Source organism: Panthera pardus, unplaced genomic scaffold (assembly GCF_024362965.1).
Source record: "Panthera pardus isolate Hobbes unplaced genomic scaffold, ASM2436296v1 HiC_scaffold_27, whole genome shotgun sequence".
In the NCBI taxonomy this organism is placed as follows: Eukaryota; Metazoa; Chordata; class Mammalia; order Carnivora; family Felidae; genus Panthera; species Panthera pardus.
In genome coordinates, this window is record NW_026526843.1 from 65,126,087 (window position 1) to 65,146,096 (window position 20,010).

Sequence of the window (20,010 nt, forward strand, 5' to 3'; positions counted from 1 at the left end):
CATCAACATAATATAGACTCTATATGCATAAAATATATATGAACCTAAGGGTAACCACAAATCAAAAACCTGTGGTAGATACACAAAAAGTAAAGAGAAAGTAATTAAAGCATGATACTGAAGAAAGCCATCAAATCACAAGGGAAGAGAGAAAGTAAACATGGAAAAACAAGAGAAAAACTATAAAAACAAACCATAAAACAAGTTACAAAATGGCAATAATTACATACCTATTATTAATTACTTAGAATGTAAATGGACTAAATGCTCCAATCAAAAGACATAAGATTACTGAATGGATAAAAAATACATGCCCCATCTAAATGCTACCTACAGGAGACTCAGGTCAGACCTAAAGACACATGGAGGTTGAAAGTTTGGAAAAACATTCACTTTGTAAATGGAAGTGAAATGAAAGCCAGGAGAGCAATACTGGACAACACAGGCAATTGGACAGCAATATTGGACAACACAGGCATTAAAACAAAGATTGTAATAGGAGAGAAGAAGGACACTACATAATGATAAAAGGTAAAAATCCAACAAGAAGATATAACAGTTGTAAATATTTATGCACCCAAAATGGGAGCACCCAAAAACATAAAGCATGTGTTAACAGGCATAAAGGAAGAAATTAATACAATAATAATAATTGAATTTAACACCCCACTTAACATTAATGGATATTTCATCCAGACAGAAAATTAAGGAAACAGTGACTTTGGATGACACATTGGACAAGATGAAACTAACATCATATATATTCATAACATTCCATCAAAAAATAGATTATTTTCAAGTGCATCTAGGACATTCTCCAGAATAGATCACTTGTTAGGGCACAAAACAAGTATCTATGAATTTAAGAAGATAAAACCACATCAAGCATCTTTTCCAAAAAAAAAAAAAAAAAGAAAAAAGAAAAGATATGAAACCAAAAAAATCAATTGCAAGAAAAATACGAAAAAAAACACAAAGCTAAGCAACATGCTACTAACCAACCAATAGTTCAACAGAAGAAGAAAAAATAAAAAAATACATGGAGACAAATGAAAATAAAAACATAATAGCTCATATTCTTTGGGATGCAGCAAAACTGTTCTGAGGTAAGATTATACCACTATAGGCCTGTCTCAAGAAAGAATAAAAATCTCAAATAAATAACCTAACCTTACACTTAATGGAGCTAGAAATAAAGGAACAAAGGCCAAAGCCAGTAGATGGAAAGAAATAGTAAAGATTAGAGCAAAAGTAAATGAAATAGAGGTTTAAAGAAATAAAAGAGGGGCGCCTGGGTGGCTCAGTTGGTTAAGTGACCGACTTCGGCTCAGGTCATGATCTCACAGGCTGTGGGTTTGAGCCCCACATCGGGCTCTGTGTTGACAGCTCAGAACCTGGAACTTGCTTCGGATTTTGTGTCTCCCTCTTCCTCTGCCCTCTCCCACTCATGCTCTGTCTCTGTCTCTCTCAAAAATAAATAAACATTAAAAAAAATTTTTTTTAAGAAAGAAATAAAAGAATAGATCAGAAAAACCAGGAGCTGGTTATTTGAAAAAAAATCAACAAAATTGATAAATCTTTAGCCAGACTTATCAGAAAAGAGAGAGAGGGAGAAAGGACTCAAGATCAGAAATGAAGGAGAAGAAATAACAACTGACACCACTGAAATACAAAAGATTATACGAGAATACTATGAAAAACTGTGTGCCAACAATTTGGACAACTAGAAGACAGGGATAAATTATAGAAATATAAAACTTTTCAAAACTGAATCAGGACATAATAGAGAATTTGAACAGACCAATTACTAGCAATGATACTGAAACCATAATTTAAAAGTTTGCAACAAAGAAAAGTTGAGGACCACATGGCTTCACAGGTAAATTTTTTTTTAGCCATTTTATTTTATTTTATTTTTTATATAAAATTTATTGTCAGATTGGTTTCCATACAACATCCAGTGTTCATCCCAACAGGTGCCCTCCTCAATGCCCATCACCCACTTTCCCCTCCCTCCCACCCCCCATTAACCCTCAGTTCTCAGTATTTAAGAGTCTCTTATGGTTTGCCTTCTTCCCTCTCTGTAACTTTTTTCCCCCTTCCCCTCTCCCCTGGTCTTCTGTTGAGTTTCTCAGGACCCACGTGTCAGTGAAAACATGGTATCTGTCTTTCTCTGCCTGATTTATCTCACTTAGCATAACACTCTCCATTTCCATCCACGTTGCTACAAATGGCCAGATTTCATTCTTTCTCATTGTCGAGTACTATTCCATTGTACATATAAACCACATCTTCTTTATCCATTTGTCAGTTGATGGACATTTAAGCTCTTTCCATAATTTGTCTATTGTTGAAAGTGCTGCTATAAACATTGGGGTACAAGTGCCCCTATGCATCAGCACTCCTGTATCCCTTGGGCAAATTCCTAGCAGTGCTATTGCTGGCTCATAGGGTAGTTCTATTTTTAAATTTTTGAGGATCCTCCACAATGTTTTCCAGAGCAGCTACACCAGTTTGCATTCCCACCAACAGTGCAAGAGGGTTCCCGTTTTCCCACATTCTCACCAGCATCTATAGTCTCCTGATTTGTTCATTTTGGCCACTCTGACTGGCCTGAGGTGATATCTGAGTGTGGTTTTGCTTTGTATTTCCCTGATGAGGAGTGACGTTGAGCATCTTTTCATGTGCCTGTTGGCCATCCGGATGTCTTCTTTAGAGAAGTGTCTCTTCATGTTTTCTGCCCATTTCTTCACTGGATTATTTGTTTTTCAGGTGTGGAGTTTGGTGAGTTCTTTATGGGTTTTGGATACTAGCCCTTTGTCTGATATGTCATTTGCAAATATCTTTTCCCATTCCGTTGGTTGCCTTTTAGTTTTGTTGATTGTTTCCTTTGTAGTACAGAAGCTTTTCATCTTGATGAGGTCCCGATAGTTCATTTTTGCTTTTAATTCCCTTGCCTTTAGAGATGTGTTGAGTAAGAAATTGCTGCAGCTGAGGTCAAAGAGGTTGTTTCCTGCTTTCTTCTCTAGGGTTTTGATGGTTTCCTGTCTCACATTCAGGTCCTTCATCCATTTTGATTTTATTTTTTTTTTATAATTTTTTTTTTCAACGTTTTTTATTTATTTTTGGGACAGAGAGAGACAGAGCATGAACGGGGGAGGGTCAGAGAGAGAGGGAGACACAGAATCGGAAACAGGCTCCAGGCTCCGAGCCATCAGCCCAGAGCCTGACGCGGGGCTCGAACTCACAGACTGCGAGATCGTGACCTGGCTGAAGTCGGACGCTTAACCGACTGCGCCACCCAGGCGCCCCTGATTTTATTTTTTGAATGGTGTAAGAAAGTGGTATAGTTTCATTGTTCTGCATGTTGCTGTCCAGTTCTCCCAGCACCATTTGTTAAAGAGACTGTCTTTTTTCCATTGGATACTCTTTCCTGCTTTGTCAAAGATTAGTTGGTCTTACATTTGTGGGTTCAGTTCTGGGGTCTCTGTTCTATTCCATTGGCCTGTGGTCTGTTTTTGTGCCAGTACCATACTGTCTTCAGACTGCAACTTTTTAGTAGAGTCCAAAGTCTCTGATTGTGATGCCTCCAGTTTTGGTTTTCTTCTTCAATATTACTTTGGCTGTTCGGGGTCTTTCGTGGTTCCATACTAATTTTAGCATTGTTTGTTCTAGCTTTGAGAAGAATGCTGGTGCAATTTTGATTGGGATTGCATTGAATGTGTAAAGATCAGAGCAGAAATAAACAATATAAAATAAAAAAAACCCAGTAGAACAGATCAATGAAACCAAGAGTTGGTTTTATGAAAAAAATAAAGAAAATTGATAAACCTCTAGCCGGGCTTCTCAAAAAGAAGAGAAAGGACGCAAATGGATAAAATCATGAATGAAAATTGAATTATTACAACCAATCCCTCAGAAATACAAGCAATTATCAGGAATACTATGAAACATTATATGCCAACAAAATGGACAACCTGGAAGAAATGGACAAATTCCTAAACACCCACACACTTCCAAAACTCAAACGGGAAGAAATAGAAAATTTGAACAGATCCATAAGTAGTGAAGAAATTGAATCAGTTATCAAAATCTACCAAAAATAAGAGTCCTGGACCAGATGACTTCCCTGGGGAATTCTACCAGACATTTAAAACAGACATAATACCTGTCCTTCTCAAGCTGTTCCAACAAATAGAAAGGGAAGGAAAACTTCCAGACTCATTCTATGAAGCCAGCAGTACTTAGATTCCCAAACCAGAGACCCAGCAAAAGAAGAGAACTACAGGCCAAAAGCCCTGATGAATATGGATTCAAAAATTCTCAATAAGATACTAGCAAATCGAATTCAACTGCATATAATAAGAATTATTCACCATGATCAAGTAGGATTCATTCCTGGGCTGCAGGGCTGGTTCAATATTTGCAAATCAGTCAGTGTGATACATCACATTAATAAAAGAAAAGATAAGAACCATATGATCCTGTCAATCGATGCAGAAAAAGCTTTTGACAAAATACAGCTCCTTTCTTAATAAAAACCCTTGAGAAAGTCAGGATAGAAGGAACATACTTAAACATCATTAAAGCCATTTATAAAAAGCCCACAGCTAATATCATCCTCAGTGGGGAAGAACTGAGAGCTTTCCCCCTGAGATCAGGAAGATTACAGGAATATCAACTCTCACCACTGTTGTTTAATATAGTGTTGGAAGTGCTAGCATCAGCAATCAGATAACAAAAGGAAATCAAAGGCATTAAAATTGGCAAAGATGACATCAAACTTTCACTTTTCGCAGATGACATGATACTACTCTGCATGGAAAACCTGACAGACTCCACCAAAAGTCTGCTAGAACTGATACATGAATTCAGCAAAGTTGCAGGGTCCAAAATCAATGTACGGAAATCGGTTGCATTTTTATACACCAATAATGAAGCAACAGAAAGAGAGAGAAATAAAGAATCTGATCCCATTCACAATTGCACCAAGAGTCATAAAATACCAAGGAATGGTATCAAGATACCAAGAAATGGAAAAACATTCCGTGCTCATGGATTGGAAGAATAAATACTGTTAAAATGTCAATACTACCCAAAGCAGTCTACAAAACAGACTCTTAAATACAGAGAACAAACTGGTGGTTGTCATAAGGGTGGTGTGGGAAGGATGGGTGAAATAGATAAAGGGAAATAAGAGTACACTTAACTTGATTAGCACTAAGAAATGTATAGATTGTTGAATCATTATATTTTAAACCTTAAACTAATATAACATATCTTAATTGTAGTTCAGTAAAAAATAGTATGTGAAGAACATTGGAAATGATCACAAACACAAACAAGTTAAATATTGTTTCTAAAGAAATATAAATATTTATTTTTCAGAATAAAATTGAATTTAAATGAAACTGAATCCCAATAGGACTCCCATTTTTACTGCCTTTTGATAGGAAAACAAACTCATTTTTTTCTAGGAAGAAATAAACTATTAATCACTCTTCATTTTAGTATTAAAAGTAAAATTATATCAGGAAAGCATTAAAGCCTCATGATAGAATAAGGTTTTAAAGGGTGTATATATAAAATAATTTATCTGCATTCACTTTTGCTCTGTACAGAATCATTGCCCATTATCGTCTTTGTATTTTTTATTTTTCTAATATCTGCACATACCCTTGATGTCTAAAATAAAATTACCATAGGGGCGCCTGGGTGGCGCAGTCGGTTAAGCGTCCGACTTCAGCCAGGTCACGATCTCGCGGTACGTGAGTTCGAGCCCCGCGACGATCTCGCGGTCCGTGAGTTCGAGCCCCGCGTCAGGCTCTGGGCTGATGGCTCGGAGCCTGGAGCCTGTTTCCGATTCTGTGTCTCCCTCTCTCTCTGACCCTCCCCCATTCATGCTCTGTCTCTCTCTGTCCCAAAAATAAATAAAAAACGTTGAAATAAAATAAAATTACCATAAAGTAAAGTCATTTGCAAACATGATTGTTTTTATTTTTTTTTTTCCTCATGGGGAAAAGTAAGAAAAAGGACAGACTGCTTTATCTCTTCTGAGGGAATTACTGTAAGAATGTACTATCTAAATGTTTTGATCAAATCAGAATACCACTATAATGATTGGTAGGTTTCAAAAATTGTGATAGTTTTCCTTTTTCTCCTCTTTGTAAGGATATATTTTCTGACCCCCTAATACTTGGTTATATCTAACATTGTTCAGTTTTTCACCTCCCATTCAGCCTTTTCTATGATTATGTTTCCCTTATAATAAGTAAACCTTCAGTTCATTATCATTTTGAATGCCTGAATACTGGATGTTGAGAGAGAAAGAGCATTCTCATGTACTTTCTATATTGAGTTATTGAGAGAGAATTTTTCACACCACTAAAATTTCTTATAGGTTATACATTTCTGTGGTGTGTGTGTATATATATCATGTATATTTGTGTGTATATGTATATACACACACACACACACACACACACACATATATATATATATGTATATTTTTATGTTACCTGTGTACTTGAGCATCCCTAGGTCATAAGTGCTTACATTCATTATAAAATAATTTTTTTCACTATGATGATATACTGTAATGCCTTAGGTGTGAAATGTTGTAAATATACTTCATTATCCAATTGATGTTCAAAAGAGGACACTTGTGATGAGCACTAGATGTTGTATGTAAGTGATGAATCACTAAATTCTACACCTGAAACTAACATTATACTGTGTTAACCAACTGGAATTTAAATAAAAACTTTATTTTTTTTTTTACATTTTTACTTATTTTTGAGAGACAGAGAGACAGAGCACACGTGGGGGAGGGGCAGAGAGAGACTGAGACGCAGAATCTGAAACAGGCTCCATGCTCTGAGCTGTCAGCACAGAGCCCGATGCAGGGCTCAAACCCACAAACCGTGCGATCATGACCTGAGCCGAAGTCAGACACTCAACCAACTGAGCCACCCAGGCGCCCCTTAAATAAAAACTTTAAAAATAATTAAAATTAAAAAAAAATTATAGTCTGAAATAAAATCTGCTGTTTATGTTTTTTTGCTGAACTTTCCATTGTATGTAGACATGCAGATAATCTTTTTTTTATAAATATAAAATGCTAAAGGTACTTGAGCAGGCTTGTGCTCTCTTGTGTCATGGCATGAGGTTGACGGTATCTGTAGTTATATCACAACATTGCCACTTGAAGTTTGGATTATAATTGGAACTAATTTATTAGTGATTATAGCAGATATATGTAAAATATCTTTATAATTTGATATTCTATATTTGCTTGATTATGAAGATCAGAGACTTTCATTTTCTAGTGAAACTTATGTGACCTCATGTGTTATGTCAGCAGTATCTTGTAGTATTATTGTTGCCTCTACATAAGAAATAGATTTCCCAAGGCCCTTCCTTACCCCCACAGGCTGGTAATTACCCCTTCCCAGCCTTGGCAAGAGGCTGTAGATTTACTTGTCAGGAAATTGAGTCAGACAGGCTGTAAATACAGAACTGTAAAACACATGAACAAACATGGAGATTAACTGGAAAACAAAACACACCAATGAAGACCACAGATCCTCTTCTGTGACTGGCTCCAAGAATCTTGCTAGCCATTTTTTTATTTCTACTATCGCCACTCCTTCCTTCATCAGGAGATAACTGGAGAATTCTTTACAGAAACAAAAGTAGCCCCAGAAAAAAAAAAAAAAAAAAAGATACTTGTATTTAGAGACTGCAGCAAAATGACCAGGTATCCATTTGATCACCTTCAGTGAAACTCCACAGTGGAAAAATCCCATTCCCATGCATTTAGAGTTTCCAGTCAGCTTTCTAATGCTCCATTGTTAAGTGTCAATGGATAATAAAGACCTCTAAAACAAGCAGGAAAAAAGAGCTCACCAAACTCCACACCCAAAAAACAAATAATCCAGTGAAGAAATGGGCAGAAAACATGAAGAGACACTTCTCTAAAGAAGACATCCGGGGGCGCCTGGGTGGCGCAGTTGGTTAAGCGTCTGACTTCAGCCAGGTCATGATCTCGCGGTCCGTGAGTTCGAGCCCCGCGTCAGGCTCTGGGCTGATGGCTCGGAGCCTGGAGCCTGTTTCCGATTCTGTGTCTCCCTCTCTCTCTGCCCCTCCCCCGTTCATGCTCTGTCTCTCTCTGTCCCAAAAATAAATAAAAAACGTTGAAAAAAAAATTAAAAAAAAAAAAGAAGACATCCGGATGGCTAACAGGCACATGAAAAGATGCTCAACATCGCTCTTCATCAGGGAAATACAAATCAAAACCACACTCAGATATCACCTCACGCCAGTCAGAGTGGCCAAAATGAACAAATCAGGAGACTATAGATGCTGGAGAGGATGTGGAAAAACAGAAACCCTCTTGCACTGTTGGTGGGAATGCAGACTGGTGCAGCCACTCTGGAAAACAGTGTGGAGGTTCCTGAAAAAATTAAAAATAGACCTACCCTATGAGCCAGCAATAGCACTGCTAGGAATTTACCCAAGGGATACAGGAGTGCTGATGCATAGGGGCACTTGTACCCCAATGTTTATAGCAGCACTCTCAACAATAGCCAAATTATGGAAAGAGCCTAAATGTCCATCAACTGATGAATGGATAAAGAAACTGTGGTTTATATACACAATGGAGTACTATGTGGCAATGAGAAAGAATGAAATACGGCCCTTTGTAGCAATGTGGACGGAACTGGAGACTGTGATGCTAAGTGAAATAAGCCATACAGAGAAAGAGAGATACCATATGTTTTCACTCTTATGTGGATCCTGAGAAACTTAACAGGAACCCATTGGGGAGGGGAAGGAAAAAAAAAAGGTTAGAGTGGGAGAGAGCCAAAGCATAAGAGACTTTTAAAAACTGAGAACAAACTGAGGGCTGATGGGGGGGGGGAGGGGTGGGAGGGAGGGAAGGGTGGGTGATGGGTATTGAAGAGGGCACCTTTTGGGATGAGCACTGGGTGTTGTATGGAAACCAATTTGACAATAAATTTCACATATTAAAAAAAATAAAAAGAATTCAGTAGAAAATGTAGACAATGCACAGAACATAAGACAACTTAAAAATATTAATATCACAGGTCATGGAAAATAAAGCATTTCTAAAATAGGGGCAAATGCTATTAAGAAAAGTAGTGAGCCTTATATGGTGTGAGTTCCACATATGTTGTTAAATGAAAGAACAATGGAAAATCTATGCTGCCATTTGCAAGAAGGATGGGAAAAAAAGGAACAAAGAAACTCAGGGTGTTCTTAACATCTTAATCGACTTCATTTTACCTGTCCTCTTATCCACTTCCCCTTTGGCAACTACCAGTTTGTTCTTTAATTAAGAGGTAGAGACTTCCAGTTATAAAATAAATAAGTCACAGAAATGAAAAGTACAGCATAAGTAATACAGTCAATAATATTATAAAATGCCTTGTGGTAACAAATGGTGACCACATTTACCATGGCCAGCATTGAGTAGTGTATACAATTATCAAATTACTGTGTCATACACATGAAAGTAATATGACATTGTATGCCAATTATATTATAAAAACTTGCAAAATACGGGGCTCCTATGTGGCTCATCTGGTTAAACATCCGACTCTTGATTTCAGCTGAGGTCATGATCTCAAATTCCTGAGCTCGAGCTCTGCATTAGGCTCCATGCCATGGACCCTTCTTAAGATTCTGTTTCCCTCTCCCTCTGCCCCTCTACCACTCATCCTCTCAGATAGATAGATAGATAGATAGATAGATAGATAGATAGATAGATACAAATCGCAAAAAAAAGAATATCCTAAATTGCTCTGAAAAAAATTTAATATCTAATGATTCATAATCTTTTGAGTGGCTTAGAGGTATGGTCATGGATATTATTATTATAAGAAGGCTATTCAGAAGTGTTTAATAGTCTTATTAATATAAAATATACTAAAGCCTTTATTTTTTGTGTTTCAATGCCAAATAAACTCTTGGCAAAAAAAAAAAAAAAAACCTCTCAGGCAACATAAACTGAAACCAAAGAAATTGACTACTTACAGAGTGGGGAGAGAAAGGGGTAAAAAGAGATAGGAAATGGAACGTGACTCTCCTGATTATACTTTTTTATATATATTTTTTGTAGTTCGAGTTTTGATTTAAATTCCACATAGTTAACATACAGTGTAATATTAGTTTCAGGAGTAGAATTTAGTAATTCATCATTTACATACAAGGTATGCTCACCACAGGTGCTCTCCTTAATACCTATCACCCATTTAACCCAAACCCTCGCCCATAACCCCTCCAGCATCTCTGTTCTCTTTAGTTAAGTCTGTTTTATGGTTTGCCTCTCTTTTTTCCCCTATATTCATCTGTTTTGTTTCTTACATTCCACATGTGAGTGAAATCATAAGGTATATGTCTTTCTGACTTATTTTGCTTAGCATAATACTTTCTAAATCCATCTGTATCATAGCAAATGGCAAGGTTTTATTTGTTTTGATGGCTGAGTAATACTGGTGTGTGTTTGTGTATACATATATACCACATCTTCTTTATCCATTCATCAGTCAATGGACATTGGGGTTCTTTCCATATTTTGCCTATTGTTGATAATGCTGCTATAAACACCAGGGTGCATGTATCCCTTTGAACCAGTATTTTTGTATATTTTGGATACAAACCTAGTAGTGCAATTGCTGGGTCATAGGATATTTCTATTTTTAACTTTTTAAGCAACCTCCATACTGTTTTCTATAGCAGCTACACCAATTTGCATTCCCACCAACAGTGTAAGAGTGTACCCCTTTCTCCACATCTTGTCAACACCAGTTGTTTTAGCCATTCTGACAGGTGTGAGGTGATACCTCATTATAGGTTTGATTTGTATTTCCCTGATGGGGTTGAGCATCTTTTCATGTTTCTGTAGGCCATCTATACGTCTTTGGAGAAAAGTCTCTTCATGTCTTTTTTGCCCATTTTTTAATTGGATTATTTGTTTTTTGGTTGTTAAGTTTGATAAGTTCTTTATACATTTTGGATACTAACCCCTTCTCAGATATGTCATTTGAAAATATCTTCTCCAATTCCAAAGGTTGCCTTTTATATTGTTTCCTTTACTGTGCAAAAGCCTTTTATCTTGGTGAGGCCCCAATAGTTTACTTTTGGGTTTTTTTTCCCCTTGCCTCAGGAGACATACCTAGTAAGGTGTTGCTATGGCTGATGTCAAAGAGGTTAACTGTCTGTGTTCTCCTCTGGGATTTTGATGGTTTCCTGTCTCACATTTAGGTCTTTCATCCACTTTGAATTTATTTTTGTGTATGCTGTAACAAAGTGGACCATTTTCATTCTTCATGTTGCTGTCCAATTTTCCCAGCATCTTTGTTGAAGAGACTGTCCTTTTTCCATTGGATATTTCCTGTTTTGTCAAAGGTGGTTGACCTTACAGTTGCCGGTCCATTTCTGGGTTTTCTATTGTGTTCCATTGATCTATGTGTCTGGTTTTGGGCCAGTAACATCCTGTTCTGATCACTGCTGTTTTGTAATATAACTTGACGTTCAGAATTTTGATGCCTCCAACATTGTTTTTCTTTTTCAAGGTTGCTTTGGCTATTTGGGATATTTTATGTTTCCATACAGATTTTAGGTTTCTTGTTTTAGCTCTGTGAAAAATGGTGCTGATATTTTGATAGGGACTAAATTAAATGTGTAGATTGCTTTGGGTAGTATAGACATTTTAATAGTATTTGTCCTTTCAGTCCTTGAGCATGGAATGTCTTTCCATTTGTTGGTGTCATCTTTAATTTCTTTCATCAGTGTTTTACAGTTTTCAGGGTATAGATCTTTTGCTTCTTTGGTTAGATTTATTCCTATGTATCCTATGGGTTTTGGTGCCATTGTAAATTGGATTGATATCCTTGATTTCTTTTCTCTGCTACTTCATTATTGGTATGCAGAAATGCAACAGATTCCTGTACCTTGATTTTTTATCCTATGACTTGACTGAATTGGTGTATCAGTTTTAGCAATTTTTTGGTGGAGTCTTTTGTGTTTTCTGCAAGTATCATGTCATCTGAAAATAGTGAAAGTTTGACTTGTTCCTTGTCATGTTGGATGCACTTTATTTCCTTTTCTTGTCTGTTTGCTAAGACTAGGACTTCCAAGTATTATGTTAACTAACATTGGTGTCGACATCCCCATCTTGTTCCTGAATATAGAAGGGAAGCTCTCAGTTGTTCCCCATTGAAGATGACATTAGCTGTGGGGTTTTTGTGTATGGCCTTTTTGATGTTGAGGTATGTTCCCTCTATCCCTCCTTTGTTGAGGGTTTTTATCAAGAATGAATGCTGTACTTTGTCAAATGTTTTTTCTATAGCTGTTGAGAGGATCATATGGTTCTTATCATTTATTTTATTAATGTGGTGTATTAAATTGACTGATTTGGGAATACTGAGCCATGCTTGCACCCAGGAATAAATCCCACATGATTATGGTGATTCTTTTAATGTGCCAGTGAATTCAATTTGCTAGTATTTTGTTGAGGATTTTGGCATCCATGTTCATCAGGGATATTGGCCTATAGTTCTCTTTTTTAGTTGAGACTTTGGTTTTAGAATCAGTATAATTCTGGCCTCATAGAATGAATTTGGAAGTTTTCCTTCTATTTCTACTTTTTGGAATAGTTTACGAAGAATAAGTATGAACTCTTGTTTAAAGGTTTGGTAGATTTCCCCTGTGAAACCATCTGACCATGGACTTTAGTCTGTTGGGGTATTTTGATTACTGATACAATTTCTTTGCTGGTTATTAGTCTGTGCAAGTTTTCTGTTTGTTCCTGTTTCAGTTTTGATAGTTTATATGTTTCTAGGAACTTACCCATTTCTTCCAGACTGCCCAATTTGTTGCCATAAAATTTTTCATAATATTATCTTATAATTGTATTTCTGTGGTGTTGGTTGTGATTTCTTCTCCCTCACTTGTGATTTTATTCACTTGGGTCCTTTCATTTTCCTTTTTCATACATCTGGCTTGGGGGGGGGGCGGTTATCAATTTTATTTTTTTCAAAGAACTATCTCCTGGTTTCATTGATCTGATCTGCTGGTTTTTTGTTTCTATATTATTTATTTCTGCTCTAATCACTATTATTTCCCTTCTTCTGCTGGCTTTATGCTTCATTTGTTGTTCTTTTTCTACCTCCTTTAGACACTGTAAGATAGGGTTAAGATTTTTCTTGTTTCTTTGGGCACCTGGGTGGCTCATTCAGTTGAACATCAGACCCGACTACAGCTCCAGTCATGATCTCATGGTTCATGAGTTTGAGCCCAACATCAGGCTCTGTGCTGACAGCTTGGAGCCTGGAGCCTGCTTCAGAATCTGTGTCTCCCTCTCTCTCTGCCCCTCCCCTACTCACACTGTGTCTCTGTCTGTCTGTCTCTCCCTCTCTCAAAAATAAACAAACATTAAAAAAGATTTTTCTTGTTTCTTGATGTGGACCTGTGTTGCTATATACTCCCTCTTATGACTGCTTTTGCTGCATCACAAAGATTTTGGACTGCCGTGTTTCCATGTATATTTTTTATTTCTTCTTTTATTTCCTGGTTGACCCATTCATTGTTTAGTAGCATGTTGTTTTGCCTCCATGTATTTGTGGTTTTTGCAAATTTTTTCTTGTGGTTGACTTCAGCTTTTGTAATGTTGTGGTCAGAAAATACCCATAGTATGATGTGAATCCTTTTGTACTTGTTGAGGACTGATTTGTAACCTAGTATCTAATCTGTTCTGGAGAATGTCCCATGTGTACGTGAAATGACTGTGTATTCTGCTGCTTTAGGTTAAAATGTTTTGAATATATGTTAAGTCCACCTGGTCCAGTGTGTCATTCAAAGCCATTTTTTCCTTGTTGATTTTCTGCTTAGATGATCTGTCCATTGTTGTAAGTGGGGTGTTAAAGTCCCCTACTGTTATTTTATTATTATCCATGAGTTAGTTTGTGTTTGTTATTGTTTTATGTGTTTGGTTGCCTCTAAGTTGGGGGCATAAATATTTACAATTGTTAGATCTTCTTGTTGGATAGACACCTTTACTATCTTCATCTTCTTACTATCTTCATCTCTTCTTACAGTCTTTGGTTAAAAAAATCTAGTTTGTCTGATACAATTATTGCTACTCCAGCTTTCGTTTTTTAAATTTTTTTAATGTTTATTTTTAAGAGAGAGAGAGTACGAGCAGGGGAGGGACAGAGAGAGAGCGAGACAAAAAATCCAAATCAGGGTCCATGTTCTGAGCTCTCAGCACAGACCCCAATGCAGGGCTTAAACTCACAAACTGTGAGATCATGACCTCAGCTGAAGTCTGACACTTAACCAGCTGAGCCACCCAGGAGCCCCTGGCTTTGTTTTGACATCCATTTGCATGATAAATGTTTTTCCATTCCCCTCACTTTCAGTCTGCAGATTTTAGTTCTAAATGATTCTCTTGCAGGCAGCATATAGAGGGGGCTTGGTTTTTTTTATCCCTTCTAATACCCTGTGTCTTTTGATCGGAGCATTTAGTCCATTTTTATTCAAAGTAATTATTGATTTGAATTCATTGATAGATATGAATTAATTGATATTAACTTTTTGTTGTTTCTGGAGATTTTTTCTTTTATAGCCTTTGCCACTTTGGGTCTTTCTTTCCCACTCAAGGAGTCTCCTTTAATATTTCTTCCAGGGCTGGTTTAGTGGTCACACACTCCCTTAGTATTTGTTTGGGAAACTCTTTATCTCTCCTTCTTTTCTGAATGATAGCGTTGCTGGATAGGGTATTCTTGATTGCCTATTTTTCTCATTCAGTATGTTGAATATATCATGCCACTCCCTCTTTGCTTGCAGTTTCTGTGGAGAGATCTGCTGCTAACCTTATTTGTCTTCCCTTGTAAGTTAAGGACTTCTTTTTTCTTGCTGCTTTTAGGATTTTTTCCTTATATTTTGGAAGTTTAAGTACAGTATGTATTGTGGTTTGCCTGCTTTTGTTGATTTTGATGGAGTTCTCTGTGCCTCCTGGATTTGGAAGTCTGTTCTCCAGACTAGGGAAGTTTTCAGCTATAATTTCCTCAAATAAGTCTTCTGCCTCCTTTTCTCTCTTCTTCTTCTGGGACTCCTATGATGTGAATGTTATTACATTTCAAGGAGTCACCGAGTTCCATAAGTCTACTTTTATGATCCAAGATTTTTCTTTCCCTCTTTTGATCAGGTTCCTTATTTTCCATAATTCTATCTTCTGTATCATGTATTCATTCCAATGCTTCTTCCATCTTTGTGGTGATTGCATCAAGTCAGTTTCAAATCTTGATTATTATATTTTTCATTTTGGCCTGATTGGTTTTAAGCTCTTTTATCTCTGCCCTAAGGAACTCCCTGGTGTCTTCTGTGTTGTCTGCTGGCTCCTTGTCCCTAGAGAGGCAATACCACCTCTCTCAGATGGCTCCAAGAAAGGGGAGTATCTCAAGAGATCTTCAGATCATGCCATTTGCCCCCAGGTTACCTGCCTGCCTTCTTTACAAGAGCACTGCCACATCCTCAGAGCTCTATACCAGCCACACCAAGGACCTCTAAAACTTCAGTCTTTGAGCCCCACTGGTTGAAAAACCTCACCAAAGTCAGCCCCTCTCATTTTCCCAGTCAGTGCCTTTGAGGAAGTATTTTCCTTGTGTGATCCCCTGTGCACTCCTCTCTCGACTCCACTCCACAGCACTTGAAACTCATTTCTCCAACAAACCACATCTCCACACCTCCTACCTTCTACGGTGTGGGCTTCTCTCTCCCTCTGGTTGTACATTTTGTTTTGTCAATCCTCAGATCAATTTCTTAGATATTCAGAATGATTTGATAGTTATCTAGCTATGTTTGAGGGACAAGGCAAGCCTATTGTCCTCCTACTACACTGCCATCTTAACTCCTTTTTTACATTATTTTTACTTTTGAACCATGGTAATGTTTTTATATACTTAAAATATTGAAACTCAACAAGGATTGGGAAATATAGGAAGTAATTACAAGCAGAAAAAAGTGAAACTAACTGCATAACAAATTCATAACATAAATATGCAAAGGAAAAACAATCCAAATAACTGTTGGACACATCATTTTGATTATTTAACCTCAGTGGAACATAAGACAAAAATAACTCAAAATTTGAACCTAATAATAAGTGTTATTGATATTGGTATAGGAGTAGCCATTTCGAAATTATTTTGTGTATATTTTAAGACTGAGCTTGTGAGTAAATATATTGATGTTGTTAGAAAACAGTGGTCTTACTTGGGAGAAGAGTACAAATAGGGAATGGGAGAAAAGGAGCACCCTTGTAATGTTATACTGGAGCAGAATTATCAGCATGAATTCAAGATGATGATAAAATTCCTAACTGTTCAGTGAAAAGGCCTAGAAAATAGGGGTGCCAGAGTGGTGCAGTTGTTTGAACATATGACTCTTGATTTCAGCTCAGGTCATGATCCCAAGGTCATGGGATTGAACGCCACATCAGGTTCTACGTGTATGTAATCCATGGGGAGTTTTGTACCAGTGAAGTGGTCCACATATACCAAGGTTGAGACTACATTCTTCATAATCCTAGGGAATTAAATAGCTGAACAAAACAGTTCTTTTTTAAACTGCCTAGCTAGCAATAAAAGAGCCTTAAATTAAACACTCAGATGTGGGAACAAATTTTAGTTATTTTGCTTAAGGGTGTATTTGTAAAGGTCCTATAACCAGGAGTACCAGTAAAAGTGACAAAATTCCTTTTGTCTCCCAGCATGTTTAACAGTAGCTGTCAAGAGACTAATTGTAGATAAGAGTTTGGAATCTATACCAAATCTGTGCAATGTTAAGTTTAATATCCATTGTTCACAAAAATAGCTACTGGAAGAAGTAAGCTTTTCTTGGAGAAATCTTTTTTATTTTAAAGTACACACAAATATTTCAAGATACTGTTTTTAAGTCCCTGTAATAAATAACAGTGCTTTTGATTAAATATTTACCAATTATAATTGCCTTTAAATTTTTTTCACCTTCCTTTTCTTCCCTTCAAAATGAAAAATGGAACATTAGAATTTTATTTTGTTTTTTATTATCTGTATTTTTTAATATGAAATTGTCAAATTGGTTTAGAATTTTATTTCTTTTGAGTGAAGTGATTTACAATACATAGGATTTCATAGCTTTTTGTTTGTTTTCTGGGCTAATAGCTTAACAGTGAAGAAAGCATTCGTACCTCATTTTTTCTACTTGTACTATGGATGAGGAATTGGGAGAGGTATTTTAACGAATACTAATCCTTAAAAATCCTTAGTTAGAAAGTACTGTGTATTTTCAGTTATTATGCTAGTTATATGACCTTTTTCTATGTTTCTCTTGCTTTTGGTTTTTAGGGTAAGATAGCTGAACGTGGTACCCACCATGGTTTGCTTGCTAACCCTGGCAGTATCTATTCAGAAATGTGGCACACACAGAGCAGTCGTGTACAGAACCATGATAACCCCAAATGGGATGCAAAGGAAGAAAATATGTCCAAAGAGGAGGAAAGGAAGAAACTACAAGAAGAAATTGTCAACAGTGTAAAAGGCTGTGGAAACTGTTCCTGCTAAGGTGCATGAGACATTTTTTTGACACATTTGCACTGAAGCAGAATTGTTTTGTTAAAAAAAATCCTACATTCCCATTTTCTATAATTGTTCGTTTAGATAAGATTTATTTGAAAAGGAATTTGAGTTTTACATCTTTCACAGTCTGTTTAATGTGACATCTATATTTATTCCAAGATTATTTCCTTGTTACTGCCTTAGTTGTACCCAAAACATAGTTTTTGTTACTATTTGACTTTACCCCATTTCCATTTTTGCGGCCTAATAGCCATTTGATACCCATAACCAGATGAATTATATTGGCTTCCAAATTTTTGTAGCTTTTTAAATCTCCTTTATGCTGATAATTTAGATGGAAATTATCCATTTCTTAAACAACAAAAGAGGGTAGTTTCTCTGCCTCCCTCCCCACTGAAATACTACAATTATAGAAAGGGTGTTTTTAAAAGTATTTGCCACTGTATCTTTTGGAAGAAAAACCTTCCTTAATTCTCATGTATGTATGTAGAATGTTCTTCATCATTAACTGGCATTCCTAGTCATGGGAATTTTATTTTTTCATCCAAATGAGGCATTGATTTTGTTTTGAACCAAAATTTATGCCATTCTCTTTAAATACTTAAAACCCTGATGTAATTTGACAGTTGTCATCCTGGGAATATCTAAAAAGCTTAGGAAGTTAATTCCCTTTTTTATTTCTATCTTAACTATAGTGCTTTTGCTGTCTAAAGTTATACAAACAAACTAAATGGAATGTATGCATGCACATGTGTGTGTGTGTGTGTGTGTGCACATGCTCACACATGTAGATAAAGCAACAACCACTTAAAAATTATTAATGACCTTTAGGTAAGTAGGAGAAGATTTATGTATATGTACTCTAGGTGATCAGGACTTGAATCTGTGTTGACAGTTCAGAATTTATTACAAGATTTTTCCCTTCCTTTTTCAGTAATGTAATAAGTTCCTTTAAGTGTGACATAACAAGGAAGAACCCAAACAAAATAATCAAGTTTTACCTGCTAGAAGTAATGAATAAAATGTTGGTAAATATTCACTTAGAAGCTCCTCTGTTTTCCAATTTGAATAGCTTCTTTTATTTTTGAAGAAGCTATTATCTGTTCATATGATTAGAGGTGTCTCTAGACCATTGGATCATGTGGTCATTAACCAGTATTTTCAGCTAATGAAAACTTGAATTACCTGAAAAACACAGTTATTGTAAGGGCCATTAAATAAATCTTAAATATTTTTCTCTTAACTTCATCATATTAAGATGGTTCTATACAGTGAAATAATAGACAAAATGAAAGAAAACCTTCCTAGGATGATTCACTAAGAAACATCAAGAAAAGGGGCATTTATTATAGCATAATAATTTTACATTACAATATTGTATATTCATAATTTTACATCACAATACATATTCACATAAGACGTTATAAAGTATAAATTTTTAAATCAGTGTTGAAACTATTTTTTAATGGATTGAAATGAATAATCTACAGTTTTAGAATATGGGCTCTGAAAATGGAGTAAGATGATAGGGTTTTATTATATTCCTTTTTTTTAAAGATTATATATTTTCTTCCTAAGGGAATCCCAGCTTACAACAATTAAGTTGAAACTAGGGAAATTTGGGAATCATAGAAAGGGAATCATAGAAATCATTTGAGCCAAATGCCTTCCTGAAGGTTTTTAACATAGAAATATCTTGGTGAGCAGATAAGCTGATTTGGAAATTATTGAACAGTTCATGTCTAAGGGTCAGCTGTGAGAACCAGAAAGAGGCCTTGGCATTTGGACAAACTCAAAGTATGCATTTACGTTTCCTCTACAGGGATCTGCATCTATAATACACCTTAAGATAAATATTTTGCCTTTTCCCTTTAGCTGTTGACAATGATTGGTTGGCACAGATGGTTAGTTTAAAAATAAGTTTTGCTTTAAGGGCAAGGTATTTAAAGATTTATGATTACTTGGTTCTGGCTCACTTTGTCCATATTGCCATCTTGCTCTCATTCTTCCTAATTGCTGGATGTGTCCATGAGTGGCAACTTTTGCCAATATATATTCATAATTTATATATACCTTGTAGCTTTATCATAGGATATTCTGTCTTGGATTAGTAGTTGAAAGGTTTGAAATATATTTGCATTGGCAGTTTTCTTAAATTATATAAAGTCCTTTCTCCCCCTGCTTTGAGTATATAGATTTTGAATATAAACTATACTAAATGACAATATTAAGTCAAATAAACAGGTTAAAACTGATTAGTAAGACAAAACTACTCAGAAAGAGAGACTCTTTATCACAGTTTTATTGTTATAACAATTTGTGCAGATAATTATTACTAAATAAACTATGTGTTTGTGACTAGAAA

The 20,010-nt window shown here is 36.0% G+C and overlaps 1 protein-coding gene across 2 annotated transcripts in view; it reads left to right on the forward strand.

The window, feature by feature from the left end:
- The window catches only part of ABCB7 (ATP binding cassette subfamily B member 7), a 163,987-nt gene extending 143,977 nt beyond the window's left edge, over positions 1–20,010 (forward strand). For both annotated transcript variants that reach the window (XM_019438180.2, XM_019438181.2), the window contains one exon: positions 17,415–20,010. In XM_019438180.2, the coding sequence (XP_019293725.2) occupies positions 17,415–17,630 (216 nt within the window). In that variant the 3' untranslated portion in view covers positions 17,631–20,010. The remainder of the gene's footprint in view (positions 1–17,414) is intronic.